Raw genomic sequence first — 18,284 nt, forward strand, 5'->3', positions numbered from 1 at the left:
ATTCCCACCTATGAGTGAGAACATGCAGTGTTTGGTTTTTTGTCCTTGCGATAGTTTGCTGAGAATGATGGTTTCCAGCTTCATCCATGTCCCTAGAAAGGACATGAACTCATCATTTCTTATGGCTGCATAGTATTCCATGGTGTATATGTGCCACATTTTCTTAATCCAATCTGTCATTGATGGACGTTTGGGTTGGTTCCAAGTCTTTGCTATTGTGAATAGTGCCACAATAAATTGACAAAGGGCTAATATCCAGAATCTACAAAGAATTCAAACAAATTTACAAGAAAAAAAACAAAAAACACCATCAACAAGCGGGCAAAGGATATGAACAGACACTTCTCAAAAGAAGACATTTATGCAACCAACAGACACATGAAAAAATGTTCATCATCACTGGCCATCAGAGAAATGCAAATCAAACCCACAATGAGATACCATCTCATACCAGTTAGAACAGCAATCATTAAAAAGTCGAAACAACAGGTGCCGGAGAGGATGTGGAGAAATAGGAACACTTTTATACTGTTGGTGGGACTGTAAACTAGTTCAACTATTGTGGAAAACAGTGTGGCGATTCCTCAGGGATCTAGAACTAGAAATACCATTTGACATAGCCATCCCATTACTGGGTATATACCCAAAGGATTATAAATCATGCTGCTGTAAAGACACACGCCTTTTTGCTTTCTTAATAGTGCGATTCAAAGAGCGAAAGTTTTTAATTTTTATCAAATCCAGTATATCAGTTTTCTTTGAAACTGCTTTTTGTATCCCTCAAAATCTTTTCTGACCCCAAGGTCACAAAGGATTTTCTCTTATAGGCTTTACTTTTTTAATTTTTTTTTTATATGAAGGCAATTTATTAACAGAAAACATTTTGAGGAGTCTTGTTCACAGACGGTGACCACAGCAACCCCCATTCCTATGAGTGCTGTCAGAGGGGATGGGGGTGACGTCCTCAATCCTCCTGATCTTCATATCAGAGCAGACAAGGGCTCTGAGGGCCCACTGGGCCCCAGGTCCAAGGGTCTTGGTCCTATTTCCTCCTGTGGCCCGGAGTTGGATGTGTAAGGCAATGATACCCAGCTCCTTGCACCTCTGGGCCACATCCTGGGTGGCCAACATAGCGTATGGCGAGGATTCATCTCGGTCTGCCTTCACCTTCATCCCACCAGTCACATGGTGATGGTTTGTTTGCCAGAAAGATCCATGACATGGACAAAAGTGTCATTGAAGGATGCAAAGATATGGCAGACACCAAATACATTCTCCCCTTCAGCCACCTGAGGTCTGAGGCTGATGACCTGTTCTTCCTTCTTTTCCTTCCCCTTTTGAGATGCCATTTCTGCACGTTGTCTCCAGTCTCCACACTGGAAAGCTCTTATAGGTTTTATAGTTTTAGCTTTTATATTTAGGTCTATGATCCTTTTAAGCAAGGCTCATTTTTTTCTATATATGGAAACCTAGTTGTTTTAGCATGGTTTGCTGAAAATATTTTCTTTTCTCCATTAAATTGCCTTGTCAAAAATGAATTGATCATTTATGTATGGGTCTATTTCTGGACTTTATCCTATTCTACTGATTTATATGTGCAGCTCCTCTCCACCACCACACTGTCTTGTAGCTTTACTGTAAGCCTTAAAATCAGCTAATACAAGAATCTCAACTTTGTTCTTTTTGAAAACTGGTTTGGCTATTTTGGATTGTTTACATTTTCAGAGATTTAAAAATCAGCTTCTCAATTTCTATAAACTTCTTTGAGCATTACTTTTCTTGCTGGAAAAACAGAGATAATATAAACTTCCCGAGTTGCTGGGAAAGCAAAAAAGAGATAATAGTGTACCAAATATGATGGCATAACAGGCATTCGATTAATGTTAGCTTTCTCTTTCTCTCCCTCTCTTGGCCTTTAAATAAACAGGATCCAATCTACCAATGCCCTAACATTTCACTAGTGGGTCAATGGCCATAGGAAAAATATTACTATACCAAATGACTTTTATAAGTAAATATTTGTGTTTTTACTTGGATTCAATACCGAAATGCACTTGCCAAAGAAAGCAATTCAGCGTATTTACTAATAAACTGTTACAGGCCACATTTTAGGAAAGCATGAAACCACAGCCAGAACAAAAATTTAAGTATGTTTTCAAGTTCCATATAGCGCTTAATTCCATTATTCTGTAACACTAACAGAAAACACTTCTCTAGAAGGTCACAATGTTCCATTATTCATATTGCTGCTGCAAATGGAAAAAGTATTTTTGGTCACATTGTTTAAATATACATAAGACAAACAAAATGTGGCTACCCAATTCAACAATTAACATGTACTAATTTAAAACCCAAACCAATAAACAATCAAAAGCCTTTGAAGTATTTAAGTATAACCTAATTGATATCACTCCATGGAATAGAGAGGTATCAGTTTGCAAACACAGGCTACCAACAGGCAATTTTTGGTGAGCCACCAATGCTTTGTGGTAACCCACATCTATCAGATGAACTGATACTTAAAGAAAAACAATAATTTGCTTTCTTTTTCCATGACTACTCAATGGCCTCTTTTAGTATTTTTTTAAACATTAAAATGACTTCAAGCAATTTAACTATACTTGATTATCGAACGAATACATAAAATCTGCTGGTTAATTTTAATTTTAAGGCAAGTCAGCTGCTAAGTCTTTTACTGTCCTACTTTCTTTTTCCTTTCTTTTTCTTTTTTTTTTTTGGAGACAGAGCCTTCTTGCTCTGTCATCCAGGTTGGAGTACAATGGCCTGATCTCGGCTCACTACAACCTCCCCTTCCCAGGTTCAAACGATTCTCCTGCCTCAGCCTCCTGTGCAGCTGGGATTACAGGCATGCGCCGCCACACCCAGCCAATTTTTGTATTTTTAGTAGAGATGGGGTTTTACCATATTGGCCAGGCTAGTCTCAAACTCCTGACCTCAGGTGACCCACCCTCCTCAGCCTCCCAAAGTGCTGGGATTACAGGTGTGAGCCACTGTGCCCAGCCCTGGCCATATACTTTCTTAACAAGGAAGAAGCAAGGCCAAATCCTTTCTTTTCATGAAGATGAATGCATGACAAACCAGTAACTTTCATCTCTGTTAACTGAGCTGCATATAGAGACCTATCTGAAGACATACTAGAAATTAAGAAACTACAAAATGTTATTCCCCTCTTTGCCTCTTCCATTTGTCAAAAGCATTACCATGCTCATTTATGTAGGCTTGGCACCACCTGACTCCTCCCACTCTTGAGCTTGCATTTCAAGTTCTGTAAATATAACCTCTGTACTAGCATCATTATATCTCTCTTTTCCACTCCTGCTGCTCCCATCTTAGTTCATGCTTCCCTTCATTTGATCAGCTCATCTTTGGCAAGATTTGCAATAATATACTAAGCTAGCTCCCTGCCCCCGCATCCTGGCACTCTCTGATTCATTCTCATCACTTCAGTGATCTTTCTGAAATCAGAAATTCAACCATGTCGCTTTTCAGCTTACCATTCAATGAATTTCTTCAAATGCTAAACACAGAATTGCCACACAACCAAGCAATTCCACTCCTAGGTATATATCCAAGAGAAATGAAAACATGTCCACATAAAAATTGGGAGGGTGAGCACTGTGGCATGCACCTGTAATCCAAGCTACTCAGGAGGCTGAGGCAGGAGGATCACTTGAGCCCAGGAATTTGAGACCAGCCTGGGCAACACAGACCCCATCTCAAAACAAAACAAAACCATATACACTTGATCACAGCAGCATTATTCATAAAATGTAAAAGTGTAAGCAAACTAAATGTCCACCAACTGACAAATGGATAAAGAAAATGTAGTACAAATATACCACACAACATTATTCGGAAACAAAAAAAGAGTGAACGGATAAATGCAACAGCAGGATGAGTACCAAAAATATTACCTAGGTGGAAGAAGCTGGATACAGAAGACTCCATATTATATCATTTTATTCATGTAAAATGTCCAGAATAGAAGATTCCAGAGACAAAAAGTAAATTGGTGGTTGCTTGGGGCTAAGGTAGCGGGTGAGAGTTTGGGAACAGGAGCAGCTGTGTCCAGTGTTTCTTTTGGGGGAAGCTTAAAATATTCTAAAATTAGATTGTGATAACTGCACAATTTGGTGAATAAACTAAAATTGTACACTTTAAATAGGAAAATTTATGCCATGAAATATATCTCAACAAAATAGTTTTAAAAATCTCCGTAACTTCCTACACCCTTCCGCCTTTCCTGCCTCATCTTTTGCACCCCCCCCAACCTAAGTCCTTTAACCCTTAAAGGATAAAATCTCCTGCATTAGCATGTGATAGCTACAAGAATGGGGTTCACCTTCCTACCCTTGCAGCTGTAGCCCCTGTGATCTTAAAGGAGGGATTCTGCCACCGTGAGCTTCCATTGTAAAAATGGAGAAATACCTTACAAGGATATGAGATAATGACGTAAAATATAACATGCTTAGCACTGTGCCTGGCATCCGGTTAAGTGCTCAATAAGTGATGGTCATTCTCATCACTCCCAGAAGGAACCAAAGTATCCCTCTCCTCTGGGACACTTAGAAGGCTTGAAACACCTGGTCCACCTATTAAATGTCTACATCTTTTCCAAAATGGGGGTCAAATGTCCCTCGTCCTTTTCACATTCCTCAAGGTAGCAAGCCCCTCCAGGGTAGGGCCAGTGCCTATTCACCTGTGTGCCACCCCCTGCCAAGGCTTACCACAATACCCGGTATTAAACTGTTTCAAGAAGTATACATTAATGATTGCTATGACATATATAAACTAGAATATTGATTGTCAACCCACAGTAGCCAAGACCCACAATAAGACTCACCTATGACCCACAATAGCCAAGATCAGGGTAAATGTGTTAATTATTTTAACTCTTTTACCTCCACTCTTCAGTAACAACCTCCAGTTTTTATTTATTTATTTGAGACCGAGTCTCGCTCTGTTGCCCAGGCTGGAGTGCAGTGGCTCCATCTTAGCTCACTGCAACCTCCAACTCCCAAGTTCCAGGGATTCTCATGCCTCAGCTTCTCGAGTAGCTGGGACTACAGGTACATACCACCACACCCAGCTAATTTTTTTGCATGTCTAGTAGAGACTGGGTTTCGCCATTGTTGGCCAGGCTGGTCTCAAACTCCTGGCCTCAAGCGATCCACCCATCACAGCCTCCCAAAGTGTTGAGACTACAGGCCTGAGCCACCGCACCCAGCCTCCAGTTAATATTTAGTTAAGTACAGGCAACGTCCTAACTGCTCTAGGGATTATCTCATTTTATCCTCACTTGCAACAACCCTCTGTGGCAAGTACTATCATTTTATAGATAAGAAATCCAAGGCTGAGAGGTATTTACTGGCACATTTATTTCGAATGAAAAAAATGAGGAAAAGAAAAACAAAATGCCTGTGTCCGCCACTACAGTTCACTGAACTGAATACATTCTAGGGCTGTTTGAATATGTCCATGACTTGCCTTTTTCCTTGCTACTAAGATAACGGAAATCATTGTTGTGCTTGACACACCTGGCTTGCCAGGACAGCCTTCTCCAGGAAACTCTCCAGCTTTGGGCGACCTCTCCCTCCACCATGACATCTCCTCCCTGCCTTCACCCTAGCTAGCCCTCTGATTCATTCTTATCAATGATTTTTCTGAAATCAAAAATTCCAACCATGTCACTCTTCAGCTTACCATTCAATGAATTTCTTCAAATGCTAAAATACAGAGTTGCCACACAACCTGACTTCCTTTAGAATAAACTAGAATTCTAGGCCAATACATGGATCAGTAAGACTAGATATTCCTTACTCTGGTCTCACATTGGAGCAAAACAAAGAGAAAAGGGACACAGCCAATTTTAAAGCTTTCCAAGTCACACTAGGGATTCCCAGGACCGCCGCGTGAATCCAGGAAGTGTGGGAATCAGATTTTCCTCAAAGCGTCCTCTGGCAAATCCATAGTTTGGGGCCTGGCCACTGTCACACGAGCAACATCAATGTGGTCAAGAGGTCCCCGGCCTGCCGGTGCAAGCCTTCGGCATTCAAGAAGAGTAAGTTGTAACAGAACTCTGAGGGCAATGACAGTGCTTCTGCTTCTGTTTTGTGTTTGTTTGTTTGTTTGTTTGAAACGGAGTTTCGCTCTTGTTGCCCAAGCTGGGATGCAATGGCAGGATCTTGGCTCACTGCAATCTCCGCCTCCCAGGTTCAAGCCATTCTCCTGCCTCAGCCTCCCAAGTAGCTGGGATTACAGGTGTGCACCACCACGCCCGGCTACTTTTTTGTATTTTTAGTACAGACGGGGTTTCGCCATGCTGGCCAGGCTGGTCTCGAACTCCTGACCTCAGGTGATCTGCCTGCCTCGGCCTCCCAAAGTGCTCAGATTATAGGCGTGAGCCAACGTGCCCGGCCTAGTGCTTCTATGACTCACACTTGCAGGGCTCATAAATTCTCAAACCACAGGGAAGCAGCCCCTGGAAGTCTGACTTTTCTCATCTCCTAAAATCTTATTTTCCTTGGGAAATTGAAAACAGACATAACCTCCCATCCAGTCCAGGGTGACAAGCCCAAGCTGAGGACATCGGCTCTGTGGAGACCAGAACAATTTAAAGTCTCCTCTGTTGATCAGACACTATGCCTTCTAGTCTCACTAACAAGAAATGTGTGACTGATTCATGCTCATGGGCACTAAGACAGATTATCCATACATACAAGGAAAATAAACAACACAGCCCTTGAACTGAGTGGATAAAGAAAGCCAGAGCATCTAATAAATCTGATAAAACTTAAAAATAAATCCATAAAATAAGCAAAACCCATTAATGACGCATTCACATAAAACTAACGGAACATGCCATTCATAAAATGTAATATTCTTCACTCCTTTTTAATTTCCTGCAATAAGGCTTTGGCACTACCCCTTAAACCAACATCATCCCTCTACTTGTTTTAATACAAAAGTGCTCTCTGGTTTATGTTTCTCAGTTGACTATTCCCAAATATTTTTAATACTACTTTATTATTCAGATCTACTGACAGTAATTTACATTCCCAGATGAAATTAAAAGTTGGTATAAGTCCCCAGAACACAAGGATACATGATCAAACATGTGAATGGGCAGAAATCTACTTTACTTGGAGTTTTTCAGTTAAACACTAATTCAGTTAATAAACACACTCTAAGACGCAAATATGAGCAGAGAACAGTCTACACAATTCTCAGCAATACATGTCATTCATTTAACAATAATTATTGTACGCCTCCTCTAAACCAGGGGTTAAGGGATCAACAGTGAACGCAACAGCCTTTGGTTCTCATGAAGTTTACATTCCAGGGAGAAGGAACAATCAAGTAAAGAAGCCAACTACAAATTTCAAATGGTGAAACATGCTATTAAGAAAAATGATGTGATAAAGAATAAATAGAATACCTAGGAACTTCTTAAATGCTAACAGGGTTACTAAGGAAAAAAGACCTATCAATGTCAAACTTTATAGATGAACCAGGCAATGTATGTAGTGGCAGTGGCAGGAATAACAATAGCGGTCAAAAAGAAGTGTAAAAATGTGACAGGAATAAAGAAAAAGAAAGGAACAAGGGCTGAAAGAGTGGAAAGAAAGAGAAGTGGATGTGTAACAAAACAAGTAAGGGCCCACTGTGCCCATCACTCAGACCTGCCTTCCACGAAGAGAGAGACATGGGTTTTAATTTTTGCTGTTGTTTCCGGATCAATGGGCTTAATTTATCAGTTCAAACCATACTAGAAATCACCTATTCTTCCACATTATTTGATACAAAATAAATAGAGGTTTTAAAACCCGAATAAACAGGTAAAATATAACTGCTTTTCTTCTTCTTCTTCTTCTATTTTTTTTTGAGAAAAGGTCTTGCTCTGTCACTGTCATCCGGGCTGGAGTGCAGTGGTGTGATCACAGCACACTGCAGCCTCAATCTCTAGGCTCAAGCCTCCCAAGTAGCTGGTACCACAGGTGTATGCCACCACACCCAGCTAATATATATATTTTTTGCAGCAATGGGGTCTAACTATGTTGCCCAGGCTGGTGTCGACCTCTTGGGCTCAAGTGATCCTCCCACCTCAGACTCCCAAAGTGCTGGGACTATAGGCACGAGCCACTGTGCCTAGCCTAGAATTGCTTTTCTTAAGACAGTAATGGGGCAAGAGTGTTTATAAATAAATGTATCTCTTCCTACAGGACAAAATCATATGGTAAATTTCTATTAAAATTCAAGCTTCAGGGTGAAAAGATCCTTGAAGAATATTTTTTTAAGTGACCACTCCCTAAAGTACAGGCTTAAGAAAGCTATTTAACTCAGCTATACAACACCTATGCTAAACAGGAGTGATTACAATAGTCATCTTACAGCAAACCAGTGGGAAAATAACCCTGGTGAACCCTGGAAGCAAAACACTTTAGGTATAAGACAACCAAACAGAGAAGGACTCACAGAAGCTGCTGTGCATTCACCATGGCTTCCCTTCAGTCTGTGCCAAGCCAGAGTATGAAATTATCAAGATGGATCAGGTGTGGTGGCTCATGCCTGTAATCCCGGCATGTTGGGAGGCCAAGGTAGGTGGATCGTTTGGACCCTGAGTTCAAGATCAGCCTGGGCAACATGGTGAAACCCCATCTCTACAAAAAATACAAAAGTTAGACAGGTGTGGTGGTGCATACCCACAGTCCCAGCTACTCAGAAGGCTGAAGTGGGAGGATCGCCTGAGCTCTGGAGGTCGAGGCTGTGGTGAGCCGTGATTGCACCACAGCACTCCAGACTGGGTGACACAATGAGACCTTGTCTCAAAAACAACAAAAACCCACAATGAAATTATAAAGATGGAGCGGAAAGCCTGCATTGGCCTTTTCTTCCTGTCTGTATCTTCCACCAAACCTCTTACCTATATTACCACAGGCTGCCATTCCCTGAGTCTCTATCTCCATTTTGAAATACCAGAAAAGCAAGCAGCCAATGAGGTTTAAGGAGTTCCAGAACCTCACTACCCAAAGAAAACAGGAAGCAACACATTCACTGTAGAAGAGCGTCCACTTTCATCGTCTCAAAGACAACTCAGACTAAAGCCTCCCTTGCTTCTTCTCTCTTCTGCCCTCTCTCTCAGCCCATCACCAACAGGACAACTCCCTTATTTCACAGATGGGAAAAAGTTTGAAACTTCTCAAATATGCCCATTTATTCCAGTCTAACAGGTCAGACTTCTATCACCTCACAATCACAGTACTGCTAGTTTCCTCTGCTCCAAATTCATTCTGCCAGAACAATCATGCTAAAATTTCATTTACTAGGTTGGTGCAAAAGTAACTGCGGTCTTTGCCATTTTTTTTTTAAATGGCAACCTAATATATTACATCAATTCCCTGTTGACAGCAGTGAAATGTCTTATGCCTCTCTATTTGCCCGCTGATTGACCCATAGCTCAATAAATATTTGTTGCTTGAAACCATCCCAGATCACCCACCAGCCTATGCCTAGTGAGCCCTGGAAGCAATAGATTTTTAAGGCAGAGGTGTTGAATATGCAGAATGCATGTGAAAAAGTCAACAGTCAACTCAAACACCTCCAAGATAAAATGGAATATCTCTAAGACATTTCACAGTTCTGACTCCACCTAAACCAGCCTCTCTGCACTGAAATTAGGATATCTGGGTTCTAACCCGAGCTCCTCCACTTCTGGCTATTTAACCTCTCTGTGCTTCAATTTACTCTCATGAAAATCCAACGTGGCTTTTGTCAAGTTCTTCTTCCACCCTATCTGACTATTCAATCCCAAGCCATTCTACAAAGGTCAATAAGAGTCTTATTGAATGACCTCAGCCCATCTCTTCAGTCACTTAATATACAAACCTACAGCAAGAGTTTGAATCATTCATTTCAATTTATACCTGAGATCGTACATTACCTTTCCTCATTTAATTACTCCACATGTATATGACGCACCCCTACCAATGTTCCACACATGAGAGACAGAGTGACACTATTCACTGCCTCACGTTGTCTTGAGTAGCACAATAATATTAATATCAACCACTGGCTGGGTGCAGTGGCTCAAGCTTGTAATCCCAGCACTTTGGGAGGCTGAGGAGGCCAGATCACTCAAGCCCAGAAGTTTCAGACCAGCCTGAGGAACACAGTAAAACACCGTCTCTACCAAAAAATACAAAAATAGCTGAGCATGGTGGCGGGGACCTATAGTCCCAGCTACTTGGGAGGCTGAGGTGGGAGGATCACTTGAGCCCAAGGAGACGGAGGTTGCAGTCAGCCGAGATCCCACCACTGCACTCCAGCCTGGGTGACAGAGAGAGACCCATTTCAAAAAATAAAAAAACAACTATTATAAGTGTGGCGCACTGGCTCATGCCTGTAATCCTGACATTTTGGGAGGCTGAGGCAGGAGGATCGCTTGAGCCCAGGAGTTAAGAGACCAACCTGGACAATATAGGGAGACCCTGCCTCTATAAAAAAAGTCAGTTAATTAAAAATAAATAGAAATTAAACAAAATACATAAAAAAACTTTAAAACCCAGTTATTATGACTACCGTTTACTGTATACATAAAGCGCCAGGCACTGTGCTAAGTAGCTTATGTATTTTTCTGTCCTTTACTTTTCTTAATACTTGCAGGTAAATTTCTTTTTATCACCACTTCGTAGTTGAGAAAGAGATTTTACCCAAAGCTACAAAATTAGTAAGGACGGGCAAGAAGAGCAAGTGGATAATTCAAACTCAGCTCTGTCTACCTCCAAAGCCCCTTCTTACTTTTTTTTTTTTTTAAATAAGGGTCTCACTTTGTTTCCCAGGCTGGTCTCCAACTTCTGATCTCAGGCAATCCTCCCAACTCGGCCTCCCAAAGTGCTGGGATTACAGGCCTGAGCCACTTCGCCCAGCTCAAAGCCCTTTCTTAACTACATGACATTGCCTAGTAACTACTTTGGTCATTTCATATCTAGGTGTTAAGTCTTCTCTCTGAACTGCAAGCTGTTAACAGTAACAAAACCAAAGTGGCTGTTTAGTCGCTTCCAAAATAACCCATTCCTAAGTGATCCATATTCAAGCCTGTACACGAATTCACTAATTTAATCCTCCCAACGACTCTATGAGATAGTAATAATTATTACTGCCAATTTCCAACTAGGAATCAGGCACAGAAAAGTTAAATAACTTGCGTCAAATCACTTGACTGTAAGTGCTGAATTCAGAGGTGAAATGTTAACTGATAAGTTGTTTCATTTATTGACTCACTCTCAACAACTTTTATTAAGTACTCTTTCAGGGGCTGGGGATGGGGCAGTGACTAAACCAGAAAACATACCTGCTCTCATGGAGCTTACAATCTTATTCCTCAATGTTTTCATTCAAAGACACAATCCTAAATCCTCTTAAATACCCTAAGATTACCACACAAAAACATCACATTTGGGTAACAAAAATTAATATCAAAGAAGGAGCACGGGACTTGACCCCAGAAAACCTAGGTTAAATCCCTAATTTTGCCATTTGTTAGCTATAACCGTGGGCAAATTCCTTCACCTGACTCTCCATTTCATAGCCTGTAAAAAGATTATTTCGCACAATGAAGACCATATACGCTCAATAAACGAGTTTCCTCTCTCCTCCCCGCCATACAGTGACTTCATAATTTGTGCCGTCACTGAGCACGTGTTAAAGGACTACGCAGAGTTCCATTAAGGACTGAACGTGAACAACTTCTTACTTTTCAGCGCAGTTCTCTCCAGAACATCACCCCTCTGTCTCTAAGTTCAGGCCCCAGACTACTCTGACTCAAATAAATCAGGTGGCAAGTCGGAAATGACAGCAACTCGCATCAGGGCCTGGCGGTGTCTATGAAATGCTCCAGGTGACCTTCTGCAGAAGGCACTTTGATTTCCGCGGGGGAGCAACGTGGCCTCCTAATTCGGTACCCCGCCGCGTGCCGGGGGATGCACCACCCAGGAAGAGAAACCCGCGGCTCCGGCACGAGGGTGTGCCCCGACACTGGCTTCCACTCAGGAGCTCTGCGACTGTCCTGCCACCTGCCAACCCCGACCACCTCCTCGGGGCTGCAACTCCACCCCGCAACCAGGCGGCTGCTCCGACTCCTCGGGTCTGTATGCGCCGCCCGAGTAACCGCCCGCCTGGGAACGGGCGGCTCGCCCTGGCCGGAGGGGCCGGAAAAGGCCAAGCGGCCTGACCTCCCGTGGGGCTTTCCTTCCTTCCTCCGGGGCAGCGCAGCCTGGAGCCAACAGCTCGGCTACCGGCCGGGCCCGCAGGGGCGAGAAGACCCTTACCTATCTTCACGACCGCATCCGCCAGGCACCGGTCCCACTTCCTGCCGAGCTCCGACTCCGACATGTTCCCCACCCGCGCCTCCAGGTTTCCTCTCCGCCGGCCCCCGCGCTCCGAACGCTTCAAGTCTCGCGAGAGCTGGAAACAAGTCCCAGGTCAGGAAGGCTGGCGCAGACGTTCCAGATATCGCGAGATGATCCGCGGCTTCCATCCCTTCCGGTTTTTTTTAGTTGGTCGTCAAGGTGACGAGTTGCCTGGAAGCTCGAGGTGACCCTGACCTTGGGGCTGCGCCTATGGGTTGCAAGGCTGACAGTTTCCTAGGCGTCACCCCGAGCCGTTTCCAGGCCTTTCCTCCGTACCAAAGTGCGACATTGGCCCTGGAAATCCCCCGGGCAAGAGAGGGCACAGACTTGATTTATTCGCTAATTCGCTAACGTACTCACCTTCACTTTCCCTACTCACTGTCTCATTCGTTCGCTGGTTTCTTGTATTGGAATTCCCGCCTGAACCACTAGCACCGAAACTGCTCTGGGAAAGGTCACCTACCGCCAAATGAAATGGACGCTTTTCTGACCTCTGCACCGCATTCCACACAATTGTCCCTCCCTCTGATCCTCCCCGGCTCCTCCTCTGTTCGTTTCACTCCCGGTAACGCTACTCTTTCCTCTTCTCCCCATCTGCTATTGTCTTTTGGTTTCCTCCAGGGCTGCGTTTTCTCTGCCCGCTGTTTAAGGAATGTTGGTTCGCAAGCTTACAGCAATTCTCTTTTCACTCTACAGACTCCCCCTGAGTAATTGCAAACACTGCCAAATTGTATCTCTAGGTAAAACGTCAACCTCAGGCCTCCTATCCACGTATATATTTACATACACACACACACACACACACACACACACACACACACACACACGGTACCTTCTGTATCTATGGGCTTTGCATCCATGGATTTAACCAACCATGGACCAGAAATATTTTTAATCAAATAAAAAGTAATACAAAATTTAAAATTCAGTGCAACTATTTACGTAGCATTTACATTGTATTAGGTATTATAAGTAATCTAGAGATGATTTAAAGTATATGGGAGCCAGCGCAGTGGCATGCATCTATAGTCCCAGCTACTTGGGAAGCTGAGATGGGAGGATTGCTTGAGACTAGGAATTCGACTTCATCTCTTAAAAAAAAAAAAAATAAGTAATTTTTAAAAAGGGTATGTGAGCATATGCGTAGGTCGTATGCAAATACTGTGCCATTTTATATATGGGACTTGAACATCCTGCATTTTGGTAACTGCAAGACCCTGATACCAAATGCTCACAGCTATCAAGAGAGATTGTATATCCAGCCTACTGGCTAGTGTCATTGATTTTAGTCTTCCATCCTACCAACAATTATAAATCTGACCATGTTATGCCTCTGATTAGAAGCTGTCAATGAAGGCCGAGAGCAGTGGCTCACATCTGTAATCCCAACACTCTGGGAGGCTGAGGCAGGAGGATTGCTTGAGGCCAGTAGTTCAAGACCAGCCTAGGCAACATAGTGAGACTCCTGTCTCTACAAAAAAATTTTAAAAATTAGCCAGGCTAATGTGATGTGCATGTTTAGTCCCAGTTACTTGGGAGGCTGAGGTAGGAGGATCACTTGAGCCCAGGAAGTGGAGGCTACATTGAGCCATGTTCATGCCACTGCACTCCAGCCTGGGCATCAGAGTGAGAACCTATTGCAAAAAAAAAAAAGAAAAGAAAAGAAAAGCTGTCAGTGACTCCCATTCATACACTGGATCTATCCAAGCTTCAACACTGCACTGATTCTACGAAGCCTAGGCAGATAGAGCTTAGAGCTGCCTTCCCCTTCTCATTGTCCCACTAGTCTGCCTACCTACATTGAATTCTCTACCTAGCACTGAAACATCTGGTTGTCTCTACCTAGCACTGAAACATCTGCTAGTAGAACTAGAAGTTGCCGCTTTGTCTTCATACTTCCAGTCAGAGCACAATGCCTTGAATAGTAGGGTCTTCTACAAAATATTTGTTGGACTGAATTGGATTTATTCACCTATTTATTTGTTTATTTATTTATTGAGACAGAGTCGTGCTCTGTTGCCCAGGCTGCAGTGCAGTGGCGCGATCTCGGCTCACTGCAACCTCCGCCTCCTGGGTTCAAGCAATTCTTCTGCCTCAGCCTCCCAAGTAGCTGGGATTACAGGCACCCACCACCACGCCTGGCTAACTTTTTGTATTTTTTTAGTAGAGATGGGGTTTCGCCATATTGGCCAGGCTGGTCTTGACTCCTGGCCTCAAGTGATCTGCCCACCTCGGCCTCCCAAAGTGCTGGGATTACAGGCATCATTCACCTATTTATTATTTGCAACTTTGACAGCAAAATTCTGTTGTACCAGACCTTGCTATGACAGCCTCTTCCTTCAAGATAACTTCTATGACCACCCTTCCCTTCTCCTAGTTCTCAATTTTTTAAAATTATTATTATTATTATTATTATTATTTTTTGAGACAAAGTGTTGCTCTGTCACCCAGGCTGGAGTGCAATGGCGTGATCTCAGCTCACTGCAACCTCTGCCTCCCAGGTTCAAGTGATTCTCCTGTCTCAGCCACCTGAGTAGTTGGGATTACAGGCACGTGCCACCACCCCCAGCTAATTTTTGTATTTTTACTAGAGATGGGGGTCCACCGTGTTAGCCAAGCTGGTCTCGAACTCCTGACCTCAGGTGATCCACCCGCCTCGGCCTCCCAAAGTGCTGGGATTACAGGCGTGAGCCATCGTGCCCAGCCCTATTATTCTTATTCTTTAAATTTTTCTTTGCTTTTCCTTTTTTATAGAGGTGAGGTTTTGCTATGCTGCCCAGGCTGCTCTTGAACTCCTGGGCTCAAGCCATCCTCCCACTTTGTCCTCCCAGAGTGCTAGGATTATAGGCATGAGCCACCGTGCCCGGCCCCTTCTCCTAATTCTCATCAGAGCCACTTATCAGATGATTTATGTTTTTAATGATTATTTGTAATTTTAATAATTATTTGTGTGTCTTTTGGATTTTGACTGTGAGCAAATTGAGAATGGAGGCTGTGCCATTTCTGTATCCCTAATGCTTAGCAGAGGGCTTGGTATATATTGGATTCTCAATAAATGCTTGTTGAATGGACATAAAAATGAATAAATACATGAACAAATGATTTAATTAATCAGAAAGAGAAAAAGTCCCTGTTCTGGGGAAACTGTATAGTGTAACATTTGTGTTGAAAAAGAAAAGGAAAATAAACTTAACTAAAATACCTATGACATGGCTGGGTGCAGTGGCTCATTACTGTAATCCACTTTGGGAGACTGAGGCAGGAGGATCACTTGAGCCCGGGAGGTCAAGGCTGTAGTGACCTGTGATGGTGCCACTGCACTCCAGCCTGCACGACAGAGCGAGACCCTGTCTCTAAATAAATAATACCTATGGTGTGTCATAAATAGCTCCAGGCACTTTGCATAACTTCATTTATTCTCACAGCAGGTTGAGATTAGTATCTTCGTTTTCAGATTTGGAAACTGAGTCTCTGAGAAGTTAAACAACACAGAAGATGCACAAAGCTCCACATCGTCTAGATTTAAAACTGACAAAGGCATTTTTATTGGATTCAACAGAGTTGTAAACTCTTGCAGAAGGTAGAGAGCATAATACAAAAGCAATCGGAGGCAGATGCGATAGCATGAATCTGGAGCCAGGCTCTCTGGGCGCAGATCCCAGCTTTCCCATTTCCTAGCTTTCTTTCTATTGTTCTCTTTCCCCACCATTCCTTCCGCAATACAATGTTTTGTTCACTGCTATATCCCTAGCCCTATAAGATTATCTCACACATAGTATCTGCTTGATAAATATTTGTTGGTTGAATAAAATGAACGAAAACGCTGGCGTTTTTGTTTTTCTTGAAGAAGAAAGATTAATACAAGTGGGGAAAAATATTTTTTTTAAAAAAAACCAGCAATACACTAATTATAAACTTAGTTACATTCAAAATGATTAAAAATAGGTTTCTCATTGCTGGGGTTACAAACATGGAAAGGAGGAAAGCTAGAAAGAACTCTGTGCTGTTGGATTGGAATTGAAGGTGTCAGTATGACCTCATGATATTTAATATAATAAAGATAAGAAAGTACTCAGAGGATGATAGTGACATGTCAAAGTATTTCATTTATTTATGTTATTTAGAGACAAAATCTCATTCTGTTGCTCAGACTGGAGTGCAGTGACACTATCATAGATCACTGTAGCCTCGAACTCCTGGGCTCAAGCAATTCTCCCACCTCGGTCTCCCAAGTAGTTAGGGCGACAGGCACATACCACCTGGCCTGCTAAATTTTTTTTTATTATAATTATTATTATTAGAGACAGAGTCTCTCTCTGTCACCCAGGCTGGAATTGCAGTGGCGTGATCTTGCCCACTGCAAGCTCCACCTCCCAGGCTCAAGTGATCCTCCTACCTCAGCCTCCCCAGTACCTGGGACTACAGGTGCACACACCATCACACCTGGCTGATTTGTGTATGTTTTGTAAAGATGGGGTTTCACCATATTGCCCAGGCTGGCCTCAAACTCCTGGGCTCAAGCAGTCTTCTCACCTCAGCCTTCCAAAGTGTTGAGGTTATAGGTGTGAGCCACTGCGCCCAGCCCAAACTGATTTAGTAACTACAAACTGCCTAAAATAGTACTTGGCTTCTAATTGGAATTCTGTAATTCATTATTATTATAGCACTGCTCTTAATTGTCTGGAACAGGTTTCACAAAGATAGTTTACATTTCAAATGAGTAAAGACAGACTGCTGTAAGAGGAAGAGAGCCAACATCTTTTTACACTGTCTTGAAGAAAAATATAAAACCAAAGACTGTCACTTCAATAGGCTAGACTTTAGCCTCAACTGGTTAATCAACTAAACATAAACTCTTTGTTTAGTCTACTAGGTTGTAAATTCAGCTTCCTTAACATCGCAGATTAGAATGTTCTATACCACAGCACCTGCGTAAATAAAGGTCTTTTAGATGCCAGTGATTTTCTTCATGGTTTTTCTTCAATTAAAAACTAATTTCTTAGGCTGGGTGCAGTGGCTCATGCCTGTAATCTGAGCACTTTGGGAGGCCAAAGTGGGAGGATCACTTGAGCCCAGGAGTTCAAGACCAACCTGGGCAACATAAGGAAACCCTGTCTCTATAAATAATAAAAACATATAGCTGAGTGTGGTGGTGCACACCTGGAGTACCAGCTAGATGGGAGACTGAGGCAGGAGGATCACTTGAGCCCAGGAGGTCAAGGTTGTGGTGAGTTGTGATCATGCCACAGCATTCCAGCCTGGGTGACAGAGCAAGACTCTGTCAAACAAAAAAAAAAAAAAAAAAGAAAGAAAGAAAGAAAAGAAAAAAACCCTAATTTCTTTCTTAAAGAAGAGTCACATTTTTTTGTTGCTGTTGTATTTCATATCTTCTTTTTCCAAGAGGGGTCCTATATCATTTTGTCCCTTCAGGAAGGTGTTCAGAGTCAAAAATCTACTACACAGCTGCTTTGTTTGGTTCCAAAGCCCAGGGACCCCCTTCCCTTTTTAATGTATGTGTATGTATGAAATATTCCAAGCATTCAGAAAAGTGCTAGGAACATGGCCAGGTGCAGTGGCTCATGCCTGTAATCCCAACACTTTGGGAGGCCAAAGTTGGAGGATCTCTTGAGTCCAGAAGTTCGAGACCAGCCTGAACAACATAGTGAGACCTTGTCTCTACAAAAAAAATCAAAAAGGGAAGCAGGAGGATAGCTTGGAGGTGGGAGGATACCTTGAACCAGGAGGTTGAGGCGCAATGAGCCGCGATCACATCATAGCACTCCTGCCTGGGTGACAGAGTGAGATCCTGCCTCAAAATAATTAATTAATTAATTAATTAATTAAAAATTAGTCAGG

General features: G+C 42.7%; 1 protein-coding gene, 1 long non-coding RNA gene and 1 pseudogene across 6 annotated transcripts in view; 1 reads left to right on the top strand and 2 right to left on the bottom strand.

Moving 5' to 3' along the window:
• MINOS1 (mitochondrial inner membrane organizing system 1) overlaps positions 1 to 12,481 on the bottom strand; it is a 30,953-nt gene extending 18,472 nt beyond the window's left edge. Inside the window, exons 1-2 of one of the 4 annotated variants that reach the window (XR_001000853.1) lie at positions 12,348 to 12,436; positions 8,497 to 8,681 (exon numbers count right to left, since the gene is read on the bottom strand). Coding sequence is in view for 2 of the 4 variants with exons in the window: in XM_011934020.1 (XP_011789410.1) it covers positions 12,348 to 12,411 (64 nt within the window). In the remaining 2 variants the exon portion in view is untranslated. Of the gene's footprint in view, positions 1 to 8,496; positions 8,682 to 12,347 lie in introns of all 4 variants that reach the window. The other 3 variants (XR_001000852.1, XM_011934020.1, XM_011934019.1) reach the window with 3 other exon arrangements.
• On the bottom strand, positions 826 to 1,649 carry LOC105506015 (annotated as a pseudogene). The gene has a single exon (XR_001000854.1). The product of XR_001000854.1 is annotated as a 40S ribosomal protein S14 pseudogene (transcript).
• Positions 12,482 to 12,625: 144 nt separating the features above from the next.
• On the top strand, positions 12,626 to 17,385 carry LOC105506016. The gene is made up of 2 exons (XR_001000855.1): positions 12,626 to 12,747; positions 17,302 to 17,385. It is a non-coding gene; the product is annotated as an uncharacterized LOC105506016 (long non-coding RNA).
• The last annotated feature ends 899 nt before the right edge of the window (positions 17,386 to 18,284 follow it).

This window comes from Colobus angolensis, unplaced genomic scaffold (genome assembly GCF_000951035.1).
Source record: "Colobus angolensis palliatus isolate OR3802 unplaced genomic scaffold, Cang.pa_1.0 Scaffold130, whole genome shotgun sequence".
Classification (NCBI taxonomy): domain Eukaryota; kingdom Metazoa; phylum Chordata; class Mammalia; order Primates; family Cercopithecidae; genus Colobus; species Colobus angolensis.